The sequence below is a fragment of the Eurytemora carolleeae genome, unplaced genomic scaffold, assembly GCF_000591075.1.
Source record: "Eurytemora carolleeae unplaced genomic scaffold, Eaff_2.0 scaffold124, whole genome shotgun sequence".
Lineage (NCBI taxonomy): Eukaryota > Metazoa > Arthropoda > Copepoda > Calanoida > Temoridae > Eurytemora > Eurytemora carolleeae.
Genome location: NW_019396953.1, coordinates 308922 through 324305, shown reverse-complemented (window position 1 = coordinate 324305; position 15384 = coordinate 308922). Strand labels below are relative to the sequence as shown.

The following is a 15384-nucleotide window of genomic DNA, read 5'->3' as shown; positions in this document are numbered from 1 at the left end:
ATGCTGGAAAGCAAATATGTACGTAATAAAGAGGCGCGTCGCAGATGAAACATTAATTTTACCTGAAAAACCTGAAAAAGAGTCAAAACTAATGACTTCAGACTAAAAACTTAGATTTTTAACTTTACGCATAAATGCTATTGAGAAGCATCAAAATAAAGAATCTGCCATAGGCTTACTGATACATTATAATTAAACTCTGATCAGACTAGATATTATGCAGAGAATAGAGTTAAACTATAAAAAATGTATAACTGAACATTTTTGCATCACGAATAGCAATTATTTATGTAAGGATGTAAATGCCTATTAAAGTTCAAGAAAAGCTCAAGCATGAAAATCTTCAGTTTTCCGCAAACTTAAATTCGAATTTGAGAAAATAAAATGTCTAAAACATTAAATTCGAATTTGAGAAAAACTCCCCTCACCGTGAACTAACGAGAGAGAGAAGCATTCGGTTTCTTTTATTTTAAATCAAACATGTTTTTGTCTATAACTCAACAGTCTTTAGACTTACAGATTTGTTTATTTTATACTTTTTCATTCATATGTATGTGCCAACAAAAAAGTATTTAAGTTAAAGGCTATAAAATTATGTAAAAGAAGTCATTTTGTGATCGAAATTCACAGTTTTCTGAAATATTGACAGAACCGTTAAATCCACGTGGGCCCTGCAAGCTTGAGGATGAGTACAAACCGCTTCTCCTAAATCTGGCCAAATATTTTATATAAAATTTCAATTTGTCTCCATATTGTTACTTTTAGCTGAAAAATTAAAATCATTAATCTAATAAAAGAAGGGAAAAGGATAAGCTTCTCAAAATTCAAAAAAAATATTATAAACCCCATCAATTCATAAGACAGGACATTTATTTCAGAAGGCACTCAAGTTTTCTTAAATTTTTTTGCCAATTTTCTCCTTCTTATTTCCTTTTTCTGTTTCCTTCTTTTTATTTTTTATTTTATTTTTTATTTTATTTTTATTGTCTCAGAAAATGTGCCCCTGCGCCCCCCCCCCCTCCGGGAGAAGGGAGAAAACATGGAAGATTTTAATACATGTATATAGAATTATAACTCTATTGGTAGCAAAGATGAAAGTGACAATTTAGTCCAAATTAGTCCGGAAAAATTATAATTTACAGTAAAATCAGTAAAATGATACTACAGCCTTGGAAAATATCTGGAACATTCTATAAACTCAAAAGAAATTTGCTGTAAACGTGTAAAACATATTTCTAAAATACATTCTCTACATAAAGAATGTTATTATGCTGATCGAATCACAGAGTATTTACTATAAGATTGTATGATTAGTTACTTACAATTTCCATGGCTTAAACCTCTAAGTTCTATATAATAACGACTAAGGATGTCCTAAATTCATGGCAAATTTCTATTTTCAATTATTATTTAATCAATTGTCCGAAATAAAAACACCGAAAAAATACCAAAATTAATTAAAGTTCTTTTGAAACAAAGTCGTGAGAAAAAATGTCACAAGAAATTTTATTCCGAATCTAAAAAAAAGTTTTGGATAAAAATTTTGTTAGTGTACACAACTCCATGGCTTTTTTCTCAGGACTTTTTTGGTCATGGAAATTAAGATTTTCCCCAAAATTTTTATGTGACTTTAATAAATGTTATGTCACCACCAAAATACATTGGAGGAGATATTTCATGGACCCCTTTTCGAACTTTACGCATATATATCAAAAAAGTTATCGTGTTTGTTGTTGACATGATATGACATGAGGTAACATCATAAGGTGGCATTGTAAGTTTTGAAATAACTCATAAGATATCTTTTTTATCCACTCTTTGTCATTTGTCAACTGTTAGAAATTAAATAAGATTTTCAAGTCGTCACCTAATAACTATGTTTATTGGGGCACCCTGTGTGGTTCACAAATATTAGAATTTACAAGAATCTGCAGTGTTTCCTTTAAATATAATAATCAAAACCCTTATTTTATTCTTTAATTAAAGACTAGCTTGGGAACCCAGCGTTGCCCAGATAACTCATAGTTACTCCCACCGTTTACCCGCGTTAGGTCTTAAATTATAATTTTATCTGTTTTTCCTTTCGGACAAAAAAATGAACAAACAGAAATTACTACTTTTTATATGCATACTAGCTTGGGAACCCAGCGTTGCCAGGGTTACTCATAGTTGCTCCCGCCGTTTCCCCGCACTTTTAGATTTTACCGGGAAACTAGATTTTGCTATTAAAGTTTATTCACTTAACTTTGACTTTTAAAAACCAAGCTAAGAACATTCCCGTGGTTCTCCCGAGGTCCCAAAATCAAAATTTGAGGCAAATCGGTTAACAAATAAACAAACATAAATTAATACTTTAGATATATATATACATATATATATATATATATGTATATTCAGATCTAATGAGACATGACATTTAATTCAAAAATTAAAGTGTTGTAAATATTTCTTTTTTGTAAATTTTTTATCTTTGTATAACAGTTGTTTTTTCTATTAAATGTCCTATCTTTTGAGAAATGTCTATGCAATGTCGTGTCTTGAAATAGCCTCTGTCTGAAATATATGATGTCTATCTTTGAAATGTCTTTCTGTAAGATGTCCCGCAACAACAAATACTTATTTTCAAAACCTCTGACCCAATTGCAATATAGTCCCTCCTATAACCTTTCAACTTTTTTCGACCACCCCTTTACCATTTTAGTCTTCCAAAAACTTTCTTCTCAAATTTTAACCATAAAAACACTAAGATCTCATAAAAAATTTTTTTTGGAAACCACGCAGATTTTTTATGTTTAAAAGGTCAACATTATAAGATGTGATGCATGATTTTATAGTTTTATTCGTGTGAGAACGAAAGATGATTTTTAAAATACGATCAAGGTTTGATCAAGGGTTAGATTATGGATTGATCTAAAGTTGATCAAGGGTTGATCTAAAGTTGGCAAAATGCCGCGAATCATGTCTAGGAAGCCGCTATTGTTCACCCTTTGCCCTTACAGGGGTCAATATTAAATTCAAAAACGAATTTATAGAACAATTAATATTATTTTAATAGAACATTATAAATCTTTTAAATTTTTTTATTCCCCATGCACTAACCACATTTCCCCATATGTTAGCATATTCCCCCCCTCACACTCCGCACACAGCGCCATGTCTTGAAATCCATGTAGTCATATCTGATTAGAGCAGAACCTACCAATAAAAATATGATCATAATATTAAAAAAATATAAACAATATAACAAATAAATATGACAAATATAACAAAGAAAAAGATTTTTGAGAAAAAAATTATTTTTGATTGTTTTTTTGATGGCTTCAAGCATTTTTAAGGGATGACTTCTTTATTCAGATCAGATAACTGCTTGACCTTGATATACAAGTCAGGCAGCTCTCAAACAGGTGATAGGGGCCTCAGCATCAATTAATAGGGACAAGGGGGGCTAAATTGCACATACGACTTAAAATAAAGTCAAATTGGTCGCCATATGATGAGCTTTCCTAGATGCCGGTTCCTTACTTCGCACAGGGTTACCCACTAAAAATAAGACTATAAAAAACTTATAGGTAAAACACAGATTTTTTTCTCTTTAGTCTTCCTTTATTCTTTTTTATTCCTTGTCCTTCCTTATCCTATTTTTTTATCCTTTCTTGTCCTGTCCTTCTTTATCCTATTTTGTCCTATACTTTCTTGTTCTGTCCTTCCTTTTCCTATTTTGTCCTGTCCTTCCTTATCTTTTTTTGTCCTATATCCTTTCTTGACCTGTCTTTCTTTATCCTATTTTGTCCTATACTTTCTTGTTCTGTCCTTCCTTTTCCTATTTTGTCCTTTACTTTCTTGTCCTGTCCTTCCTTATCTTATTTTGTCTAATCCTTTCTTGTCCTGTCCTTCTTTATCCTATTTTGTCTTATACTTTGTTATCCTGTCCTTCCTTATCCTATTTTGTCTTATACTTTCTTGTCCTGTCCTTCCGTATCCTATTTTGTCTTATACTTTCTTATCCTGTCCTTCCTTATCCTATTTTGTCTTATACTTTCTTGTCCTGTCCTTCTTTATCCTATTTTGTCTCATACTTTGTAATCCTGTCCTTCCTCATCCTATTTTGTCTTATACTTTCTTGTCCTGTCCTTCCTTATCCTATTTTGTCCTATGCTTTCTTGTCCTGTCCTGTTTAACATCAGCTAATAAACCTTGAGTCGCACAGGCATGTTAAGTGTCAAGCTGTGTGCATTGGACATTGCTTGTGTGGGGGGGTGGTCTACGTGCTGTCATCAAAAGGGAAGGGTATATCTATTACACATGAAGGTGGAAGGGGGGGGGGGGTCAAAGAAGAGATGGTATAGGTGCAATCTATAATTCAAGCATCTACGTGGTTAAAAGTTATTTACCAATCAATATTCTAGACATGCTTACTTTGGTAAACTTCCAGTATTGGAATGGGAGAGGGAATGAGGGAATGAGTTACTAAAATGACAAAATATACAAGTATATTGTGATTATATATATTTAAAGTAAAGTAATATTTGTTCGTCTGTCTGTTTTTTGGATGTCCGATCATAACTCATGATGAACCCCTTGACCGATTTATACCTCATTTTTTATTGAGTTGGGAAACTCGATGGAACCTCGGGAATGTTCTATAAGGTTAGTTTGAAAATTTTAAATTGAGTTGGTTGACTTTTATAGCGAAATATTGGTTTCCAGTCTAAGCTGGATTCCCAATCTTTATATCTAAAAAAGTATATAAAAAGAAGTAGAGATACAAAATACAAAATACAAAAAAAAAATTAACAACGTACTTACTTTACATTCATAAACACAATGTTTCATGCTTTTAGGCAATATTCAGATATGAATATATAACATTGTATATATAAATATTACTAGGCTTTTCGGGCGCTTCGCGTCAATTTCTATGTCAATTGTGAATATGTTCTCTTTGTGTACATTGTAAAACAAAAACAAAACAAAATTTAATTAAATTAATTTAATTAAAAAAATTCGTGGATTTTCAAAATTTTCAAAAATCGAATTTTGTTAGAGGCCATTTTTGGAAATTCGATCATACACAAACCTTCCCTAGGGTCACGTGAGGTCCCACAAAAAATTTGGACCCGATCGGTTCAGCCGTTTTGACGTGTATTGGATACAAACAGGCAAACAAACAGACAGACAAGCAAAGTATATATATACTAGGCTTTTAGGGCGCTTCGCGCCCATCTTCTATTTAAAATGTGAACATGTTCTTTTTGTTTACATTTTAAAACAAAGAAGAAAACTCCTTTGCGAATTTTTAAAAAAAAAATTCGCGGATTTTCAAGAATCTAATTTTTTTTTACAAAATTAAAAACCTTTAAATCACATTTTTTAAAATTTTTATCAATCATAAACCTTCCCTGTGGTCACGTGATGTTCCACAGAACACTTCGGACCCGATCGGTTTAGCCGTTTTGACGTTTATTGGATACAAACAAACAGACACCCAAACAGACAAACAGACAGACAAGCCAAATTTATATATAGATATAATATATATAGATAGATTTTACATCATGAACCTATATTTTATATATGTATAATTAATTTATGTATATAAATTTGCATGATGAATTTTAATAATTAATAAAAATTACCGAAACAATTACAGATCATCAAATGGAAAAAGGATGTAAAAGAAATAGAATTATTTCAGTTTCTAAACACGTTAGACTTTATACAGGACGTGTTATGGGTTTCGCTTTTTCGCAAAATTTCGCTATAATCTGTGAAAAACGGCAAAATTTTCGCAAAAAAATAAATGCGAATATTTCGGAGGAAAAAAATGCGGAAGGGAAATTATTAGGCTTTTAGAGCGCTTCGCGCCCATCTCTATTTCAATTGTGAACATGTTCTACAAAGCATAGTATTGTTCAAGTTAGAAGGATTATTTACCATTTACATCATATTCAAACTTGAAATTAAAGTTTTCTTTATCACTCTTTTCTCCTGTTATCAACTTTTTCAGTCCCATGAACTTAAACATGTCACATCATATTCTTATTTTATATAGCTCACTACAGCTTGTATAATCATTTTAATAATAGCTAATCCCTTAACATGTAAAACACAAACAAAATTATTATATAAAAAAATGTTTTATAAAAAACATGAAGAAAAGAACTTTTATTTTTTTAATTAAAAAAAGTAACCATTTACTTGGAATCGAAAAAGCAAAACTTAGTAAACATTTTAATGCTATGCATATGATATGAATAAAGCAATTTTGACAGTTTTCTAGAGGTTTGAAATTCTATCGGAGGGATTCAGATATTCTTCCTGGGGTTTGAAATTCCTCCGGAGGAATTAGGATATTCTTCCTGGGGTTATAAATTCCACCGCGAGGGCTTCAGATATTCTCCCTAGGGGTTTAAAATTCCACTGGAGGGATTCGGATATCCATCCAGTTCTTTAAATTCCACTGCAGGGATTCAGATATATACCCTTTTTTAAAATTCCTTCGGAGGGATTTAGATATCCTCCCTAGGGGTTTAAAATTCCACTGGAGGGATTCAGATATCCATCTATAGCCTATAGGAGTTTAAAATTTCATTGGAGGGATTTAGATATTCTTCCTGGGGGTTTGAAAATATTATTAAAATTCCACTGGAGGAATTCTGATATCCTTCCTGGGGCCGGTGGTTTAAAATATCACTGACAGGATTCAGATATTCTTCCTAGGGGTTTAAAATTCCACCGGAGGGATTCAGATATCTTTCCTAGGGGTTTCAAATTACACTGGAGGGACTCAGAAATCCTTCCTAGGGGTTTGAAATTTTACTGGAGGGATTCAGATATTCTTCCTGAGGGTTTTAAATTCCACTGGAGGGATTCACATATCCTTCCTAGGGGTTTAGAAATAAAATTTAAATTCCACTGGAGAGATTCAGATATCCTTCCTTGGGCCGGGGGTTTAAAATTCCACTAAATATCCCTCCAGTGGAATTTAAAAAAAACCTGGATATATATCTGAATCTCTCCATGAATTTTAACCCCCAGTAGTATATTTGAGAAGTATATCTAAATCTCTTCAGTGGAATTTAAAAAAAAACCCATGGATAGATGTCTGATCCCTCCAGTTGAATGATAAACCCATAGGAAAGATATCTGAATCCCTCCAGTGGAATTTTTAAAAAGTGTATATATCTGAATCCCTCCAATGGAATTTAAAGAACTGGATAGATATCCGAATCCCTATAGTGGAATTTTAAAAACTGGATAGATATCTGAATACCTCCAGTAGAATTTAAGAAAACTGGATATACAGGGTGTCCCACGAAACATGACAGTTGGTAAAAAGTTTAGAATGTCTTCCATAATTTGATAAGTTGTTTAATACTGCAAAGACAATAAGAAAAGTATATTCATATTATAGTAAAATTAACTTTAACGTAAAATATATTTGAGCAAAAGATTTTTTAAACGAAATAAACTGCAAACAGCCTTAAATATCTAATACAGTGTATGGAAGACGACATTCAAAACTATCTACCGCAACTGTCATGTTTCGTGGGACACCCTGCATGAATTCCTCCAGTGGAATTTTTATACTTCACCTGGAAGTATATCTGAATCTCTCCATTGGAATGTAAATCGTCCTACGTAAAGTTTCAAATTATAAATAGCGATTTTTCAAACCCCTCCAGTGAAAATGAAATCCCTCCGGTGCATCTCCATGGTTCTCCCAAATTTCTTTCTATTAAATTCTGCAATTTATAGAACGATTGGAATATTGTTCTCCCCACATCAGAAAGTTAGTAGGTCGGAAGTTCAGTATAGAGGATGTTGCGTATAGACGTTGCAACATTACCATATTGAGACAATAACAGTTTGAAATGTCGTCTTAGTTCAAAGTAAACTGTAAACGTCATGAATATCAACACTGAACAGCTGATTACTAAATAGAAATTGGATAAGTGCTGAATAGAATTGTGATTTGTGCAGGACCTGCAGGTGCTTACTGCTTGATAAACGTTTTACTATTAGCTTATTTAAGACCTGTTTTCATTTCTACATTTACAACGCTACTTATTAATTTCCCAGTTGCAGTACCCCTGTTGTATTTTTCAAAGAACAATTGTGATTAAAATAAGTTATTTTAACATATTAAATTGTAAATACTAAACTTGGATATGGACGAATGATCATTTTAATAAAATGTGGTAATTTCCTAGTATACGATTTTTGGACCCCCCCCCCCCCCCCGCCCCCCCCCCCTCCTATCAATTTTGTACATGGGTGTGACAGGAAGTTTCTTAACTTAACCTAACCCGTGGCCGCAGCGCTCGGCCCCCTAGCCCATCCTAGCCGCAGCGCTCGGCCCAGAAAGTGTCTTAACCTAACCTAACCCTAAATAACAAAAAAAGGGTCTGTCCTAGTATACGATTTTTGGACCCCCCCCAGCCCCCCCCCCCCCCTCCTATCAATTTTGTACATGACCATCAGGAAGTTGTCTTAACTAACCTAATCCGTGGCCGCAGCGCTCGGCCCAGAAAGTATCTTAACCTAACCTAACCCTAAATAACAAAAAAATAAATAATAATAAATTTGCTGAAAAATAAATGGTCATGTACAAAATTGATAGGAGGGGGGGGGGCCTGGGGGGGTCCAAAAATCGTATACTAGGACGGACCCTAAAATGTTATTTTTTCAGTTTCTTTTTACAGAGAAATGTGAGTTCTAGTATCGGAGAAAATAGACCAATTCAATAGATAGATACAGCATCCATAATACAGGCAGCTGCCTTAATTAAAATTAGGGCCTTTAACACTGCTACAGTCCACCTCTATATAGCGTGTACTGTAGATCTGTGCATGCACTGCTTAAACGCGTGTACTTTTGTTTAGAACACTGCACACTGCAGTGTACACTTCTATTGTACATTACACAACGTGTACAGTTGTTATGTACACCTAACAACACAGTGTATTAATGGATAAATTAGCGTTGATGTCTGGTGCTCTTTTCCTTGCTGCAGATATATTTGCAGTTACAAGCTTAGCAATGCCTGATTGGATTACAACAGAGGTTGGTGAATATAATGCGTTGTACAATATGCAGGGCTTTACGTTATGAACCCCCCCCTCAGGACATGTTTCTCGTAAACTAGATATGTATATTTTTTTTAAAAAGCTCTAGTATTTTATTCATATTGGCGCAATGTCATAGGTTTCTTTTAAAAAACCATAAACTTAATAACTTAAATATCTCTTTAATTGGCCGAAAAAGGGCCGTGTATAGATACATTTTTCCTATTGTAAAAAATGCCTATCTAACATAATTTTAGTCAAATGATGTATGAATTTTTGTTTCTTATCATTTTAAGAGCAATTTATATCATTTTACACTTTTTGTTGTTGTAAATTTTTACCCCTTGAGATTCCGTTGATTTGAATTTTGTATATTCAGGTTGGAGGAAGTACTCGGTTAGGGTTATTACAATCTTGTTTAACTGTTTACAACCGACCTTCGGTCTGCTATACTCCGGACCTATCAACAGAATGGTGGATTACACTCATATCCATTCTATCAGGTTAGAGCAGAGTAGTGGGGAAAAAATATCTAAAAGCGTGGGAAAAATTATCCAGTTTAAATTAGATTGAGAAATGATAAAATAAATATTGAATAGATTCAAATCCTTTACTTGAAAATAATTTCTTAAACGGGAAATTGGATTCAGATTCACCCAAACAAGAAAAGGTGTATGTTTTCTTGAAAAATCATTAATTTTCCCCCTTCCCTTTTGAAATTATTTTTCCCCCAGAAATTAGGTACAGCGTTACCCACAAAGGATGAGACTTCAGAGACGATTGTACACCTTTAGTTTTCTCTATAATATTTTCTAGGTTGTGGATGCATAACTACACCTTTAGTTCTGTTACCAGCTTCTCTTTAATATTTTCTAGGTTGTGGATGTATAACTACAACTCTAGTTCTGTTACTAGCTTCTCTATAATATTTTCTAGGTTGTGGATGTATAACTACACCTTTAGTTCTGTTACTAGCTTCTCTATAATATTTTCTAGGTTGTGGATGTATAACTACAACTCTAGTTCTGTTACTAGCTTCTCTATGGGGGGGAGCAACCGCCCTATACGCTAAATGGGTTGGATTCGCAGCAGGTTAATTATAATTATAGATTTTTTCACTCGCAAAAATATATTCATATTTAGATACTGTAGTTGATTTTTTTTCAAATAGATTTCACAAAAAAACTGTAAAAATAGGTCATTCTTGTAATTTAGAGTTAATAAAAGTCAAAACTTTCTCTGCATGTTCAAAATCAGAATATTTGTTGCTCATAAAACACTTTACTTAGATCAGACTTGTTTTCAAAACAATCATTATCTACTGGATAGGAACCTCCAAGGCTTATTTTATATCTAAGAGTTAAAATGGCAAATTCAAATGTTTTTTTTAATAAATATACTTAATAAAATTTGCAGGTTTTAGATGAAAATTAATTGATCAGTTGGGTCAGAAGACCTAACCCAAAAATGTTCTTGTAAAAACTATAAAAGTATAGATTTTATTAATTTAATTCTGATCTAAAAAATAAAACTATCAGAAATAAATTATATTCCAACGTGTTCAGTTATATTCTTCTGTATTGCTGCTGTAATGTTTCCTGTGGGGTTTGCTAATCAGGAAATTGGTGGCGCTCCTTACCAACTACCTAACTCGTATCAAGTAGGTTCATGCCTTTTATTCAGGCATATTTGCTTTAAATTTAAAGAACAATTTCCTAGAGTGTAAAATTTTAAGAAGCACCACCCCTTCCCCCCCTCTCCCCCTCGGGTTGAAAAAATTTGATTATCTGGGGATGCAAATTGTAAATTTAAGATTGGAAATCTAAAGGCAAGTTTTTTCATCCCTTTCAAAACTTTTTATCTAAAAATTTATTAATTTTCCCCATTTAAACGAGAAGGATGATTTTTCAAGAAAATATACCCCTTTGCAATTTTGTAATTAAAATAGTGTCCGACTTTTTAATTTTCTCAAATGTCTTACAATTCCTTCACATTTATGATTATATTTTTTTTTAAATTTAAAAAAATCTTTTAAGTCATTTGAAATAGAAATAAAGGATATATTTAGTCGATTTTTGTTACAGGTTGGAATCTCCTACATTTTCTTTGTTATGGCACTCTGGACAACTGTTATATCAGAACTGTTTGCGAGTAAAATATGTTTACCACATTTTTAAAAAAAGGAAAAAAGGAATTTCATTGTGAACTATTTCTGGTTTCCGATTTAGCAATGTAAAACAATGCTTAAGCTGTGATATTTTCTATAAAGTCACACTGTGACTTTACAATATACATAAAATGTTTAATGTAATGTAACGATCAAATTATTTGTAGCGATGAGAGAATCTAAAAACACTTGTTAGAAATCAGCTGTATTGCTTTGTTCCCTAAACATAGTGCTAAGATTTCTGAGTTTTATTTAATTTAAAATTCAGTTTTTAAAGAAAACGTTAAGTGGCTTTTCAGAAACTAAATTTAATGGCGAAAATACTCTCAATTCTTCATTCTTGATGTAATGATTGTAATTGGCTTATTATTTTATGTTCTTTGAATACATTGGATTTAGTAAAATATGTAAGAAAGTAGTAACATGAAGTTTTTGAGNGGGGGTCAAAATGTTGTAACACTTGGATAATTGAGTATTCTTGAAACATAACACATTATCGATTTTTTGTGATATGGGATTTTCAAAAGAAGAATTGATGTAAATAAGGGGTGATGGACGATGGTGTTATCCCGCTTTAAAATGTAAAAGGACAACACAAAACTATCTGCTCCACATGTAGCACATTTTAAAACTTTTTATAATTTATTTTGTACCTATATGATATATCTATTACTTTCAGATGTAAAAATGGCGTCGAAACTACAATCATTGACCACAGTTTGGCAGGAATGAAAATTTAGAATTGTACAGAAATTAATTGAAATAATAGACTGATATACAATTTTGTATAAGTCATTTTTATTTTGAAGGATGGAATTAAAATATCTCTTAAAGTCTGATTTAATTTGATTTGTAAGTTAATTCTAATTTTTTTATTTTCATTTTTTAAGACCTTGAAAATGTTCGAAAACACGATTAAAAAGAAATAATACATTACACCATTACAACAATACTCCTGTCTTTACATAAACAAAGTTGTTAAAATCGATTTTTTAATATCAACCTCCATGGAGAAGAAAAATGGGCTTAATAGTTATGGTTATCCAAATTTAATAACTGATAGGTTTAAAGTTGAGAAGTTTCTAAGTATTTATCTCTGTTCGGCAGGATTTCGATCTGACCGGCACACAGAAGCTGCTGGATGATCTTGCCGGTCAAATTACTGTCAGGTACAAACCCTCTTAAGATCAGTTTCTAAATTTTATACAATTTATTAGGTATGTCTGGTTTCTATGTTCCATGTCTATTACATCTTATTACTATTTATATTTAATTTACAAATATCTTTCAGAAAATCTAACAATACTCTCCTCTAAAAATAAATCTAGTTTTAGTTAAAATTATAGAAAGTTTTCTGAAGTAAACCAGTTTTTTTTAAATTCATATTTTTCGCATAAAATATGTAAAGTTAGTTTTCTCTTTCATTTAAAAAAACTTCTGAAACATCTCTACATCTTAATATGCATTATAAATATATACTTGGCTGATTAGATTAAATTAAAGACGCATAGTTAAGTTGCAAAATCATTAGAGTCGGGGCTTAAATTGTTTGTTTAAGGGACGGTAAGATAATTTCAAAGAACCCTCCATGCAAGGATTGCATTGCCCGATGTACATTGGTATTCTTGAAACCTTAATCTTAAAAAAATGTGTAAGCTACTATCAGTTTCCTGACTCGAAAATTATTTCATTCTGACAATTTCGCCATTACTTCTTATTAGCAAGAAATGCGCAAGTCACTTTCCCAGGGAAACCGCAAATGAAAATAAACAGTTTAATTCTAATCTCATATCTAATTCAGATTTAAGATACCAGTAATTAGGTATAAAGAAATAAACGATTATCAATCGATCAATCAATATATAATTCATACTTTCAAAGCTTTTAAGCGTTACTGTTGTAAATCGGTAATTTGCATCTTTCCATGGAGGTTCACTTGAAATTACGCTTACTCACAGTTCCTTAAAATGTTGTTTGTTCAATGTTCACAAAAAAAACCCTATTTTTAGAACTTTTCTTACACGTCACAGTAGAATGTGAACAAACACTCTCCTAGTTACAGTATACAACTAATATCATGCATACTAGTTCCCTTTCAGATACTTAGTGATTGATTAATTGATTTCAGTATTTTCTAATCTCTATCTTGATACAGACAGGATGAGAGCGATTTATCCCGGAAGGGTCTGATTGATATGATCCGGAGTTTCAAGAAGACAAACACCGAGGAAACCCGTCTTCTCATTGCTCCGCTTCTCAAGAGTTTTCAAAATGAAGTTGACAGCCTTTCAAAACGATCAAAGGAAAACAATATTAAAGTTATTCAAACATGTTTTATACTTCCCGATCCACAGGTAGGATCTTCCCATAAGTATTTGGGAGCCGGGGGGTGCCGGTGCCCTTGGGAGTTGGCCCTGAGGGTTCAGATCTAACCCTTATCTTATAATAAAGCTCTTCCCTCATATTCATATATTTCTGAAATATATTAAAATGTTTTTATTTGAAGGTGATTCTTCAAATATATTTGTATATATATATAGATATGTTAGCTATAGCTTGCCAAACGGCTGGACTAAATGGGCTAATTTTTTTAGGTAACCCATAAAATGTATTTTTTCAAAAAGTTTTTTTTCGTCCTTTCAAAGATCAATTTTTTTCAAGTGTTTCTAAAATTCCAGGGGTACCGCCGGGCACTTCAGACTAGTTTTAAATAATTAAAAAAATAAAATTTTGGAGTGACTTGCTTTTTTTATTACTATTACTAAAACAACCCGTCATTCGATGGAGTAAGGATATTGGATATATAGGAAAATTAATAGTAATTTGAATTTGGTATAACTTTAAATTCTTGGTAAGGCGGCAGAGAAAGCATTTTTCGACATTTATCAGAAATTTTGCGACATCGCCGACCCAGTCCCTACACTGGAGTTTTGCATGGAGTCAATGAAGGTAAAAAAGTAAAATTTATCATTTTGCAAAATCAAAACCTTTAATTATCTATTAAAATTTTCCTTGCAAGAAACAAATAGAATACAGATCTATGATCAGTTTTCTTGAAGAAATGGTAAAGAGTCTCTGATTCCGATCATTTTTGTGGTCCTTTCTTTATTTTTTTCTGTACAGTGTTTTTCAATATTCTTTGTACAATGTACATTGTACACTGTACACTTACAGTGTACAAAGACTGTATGTTTATAAAAAAGAATGGCTAATGACCCTTTGAACTTGGAAATACAAAACTCCAGGACCAGTATCAGGAACAATTTCTTCAGCTTGAGAATTCCAAGAAAATGGAACTCTATCCCACAAGAAGTTAAACAGTCGACTACAGTGAATATCTTCAAGAGAAGCTATGACAAATTCAGACAGTATCCGTGAGATGCTGATGCTAGATTACCAGTTACAAAGTCTATCAGAACCATCATCAGCAACTCCAAGTCTTTAAAGACATCCTCATTATAACTCTACATGGGTTCCTGAGGATTATTCAACAATAAACAATAAAAAGAGCAAATAAAATCATTCATTTTTGTGACTTGCGTCGGAACAATTTTATAGATTTTTTAACATTTTCAGGGTTTGCATAAGGTTCAGGATCTGGAGATAGAGAACGGTCAGCTTCGTGAGACCTTAAACCTGACCAGCCTTGAGGTCACCAGGCTTAAGATGAAGGAGAAAGAGCTCGAACAGCTTCAGGTCAGCGAAGTTGTAGGGGTGTATAATTTGTTGGAAAATATTTAAAATGTAAAATCATTTAAGTAATAAAAGAGTGTTTTTATATCTGAATTTTTGAGTTAAAAAAAGTAAAAAATGGTAAAGTGTTACTTTATTTCTTTTATGTTTTCAAATCTTCCTAATTTATTCTTTGAATAAGGTAATTGTACTAGATCCTAGATCTTCAATATCGCCCCCCTCGCCCTTTTTACAAATTACATCTGTCTTTAAATTTCCTGCAGATACTGTATTACACTTATTAAACAATAATCGTCTATCCAATATGAAAATGATTAGGAAAAGATGGAAGAGATGGAGAAGGATACGGAGAGAAACATGGAAACAAAGGTTGAAAAGTTCAAGGAGAAGATAAATATAGAATTTAACGAGAAAATAAAGGTAATTTTTATTTCATTTACCCCCCCCCCCCCCCCC

The 15384-nt window shown here is 32.3% G+C and overlaps 2 protein-coding genes across 2 annotated transcripts in view; both read left to right on the top strand.

Moving 5' to 3' along the window:
• The first annotated feature begins 8696 nt into the window (after positions 1-8696).
• LOC111710460 (uncharacterized protein C16orf52 homolog A) lies at positions 8697-11672 on the top strand. Its single transcript, XM_023484556.1, has 5 exons — positions 8697-9066; positions 9448-9571; positions 10065-10160; positions 10634-10728; positions 11153-11672. Exons 1-5 carry the CDS (start codon positions 8971-8973, stop codon positions 11243-11245), a joined length of 504 nt encoding a protein of 167 aa, XP_023340324.1. The 5' UTR covers positions 8697-8970; the 3' UTR covers positions 11246-11672.
• Positions 11673-11679: 7 nt separating this feature from the next.
• LOC111710459 (protein CASP) overlaps positions 11680-15384 on the top strand; it is a 15146-nt gene continuing 11441 nt past the window's right edge. Inside the window, exons 1-6 of the mRNA XM_023484555.1 lie at positions 11680-11961; positions 12343-12404; positions 13391-13538; positions 14092-14184; positions 14812-14931; positions 15247-15348. Of these exons, the coding sequence (XP_023340323.1) occupies positions 11893-11961; positions 12343-12404; positions 13391-13538; positions 14092-14184; positions 14812-14931; positions 15247-15348 (594 nt within the window). The 5' untranslated portion in view covers positions 11680-11892. The remainder of the gene's footprint in view (positions 11962-12342; positions 12405-13390; positions 13539-14091; positions 14185-14811; positions 14932-15246; positions 15349-15384) is intronic.

What these genes read in the sequence shown, in the direction of transcription:
- LOC111710460 (XM_023484556.1), top strand. Translation starts at nt 8,971, where the DNA reads ATGGATAAATTAGCGTTGATGTCTGGTGCTCTTTTCCTTGCTGCAGAT. An exon ending in ACTCATATCCATTCTATCAG is followed by an intron (nt 9,572 to 10,064) that starts GTTAGAGCAGAG and finishes AATATTTTCTAG; the next exon opens with GTTGTGGATGTATAACTACA. An exon ending in ATGGGTTGGATTCGCAGCAG is followed by an intron (nt 10,161 to 10,633) that starts GTTAATTATAAT and finishes CAACGTGTTCAG; the next exon opens with TTATATTCTTCTGTATTGCT.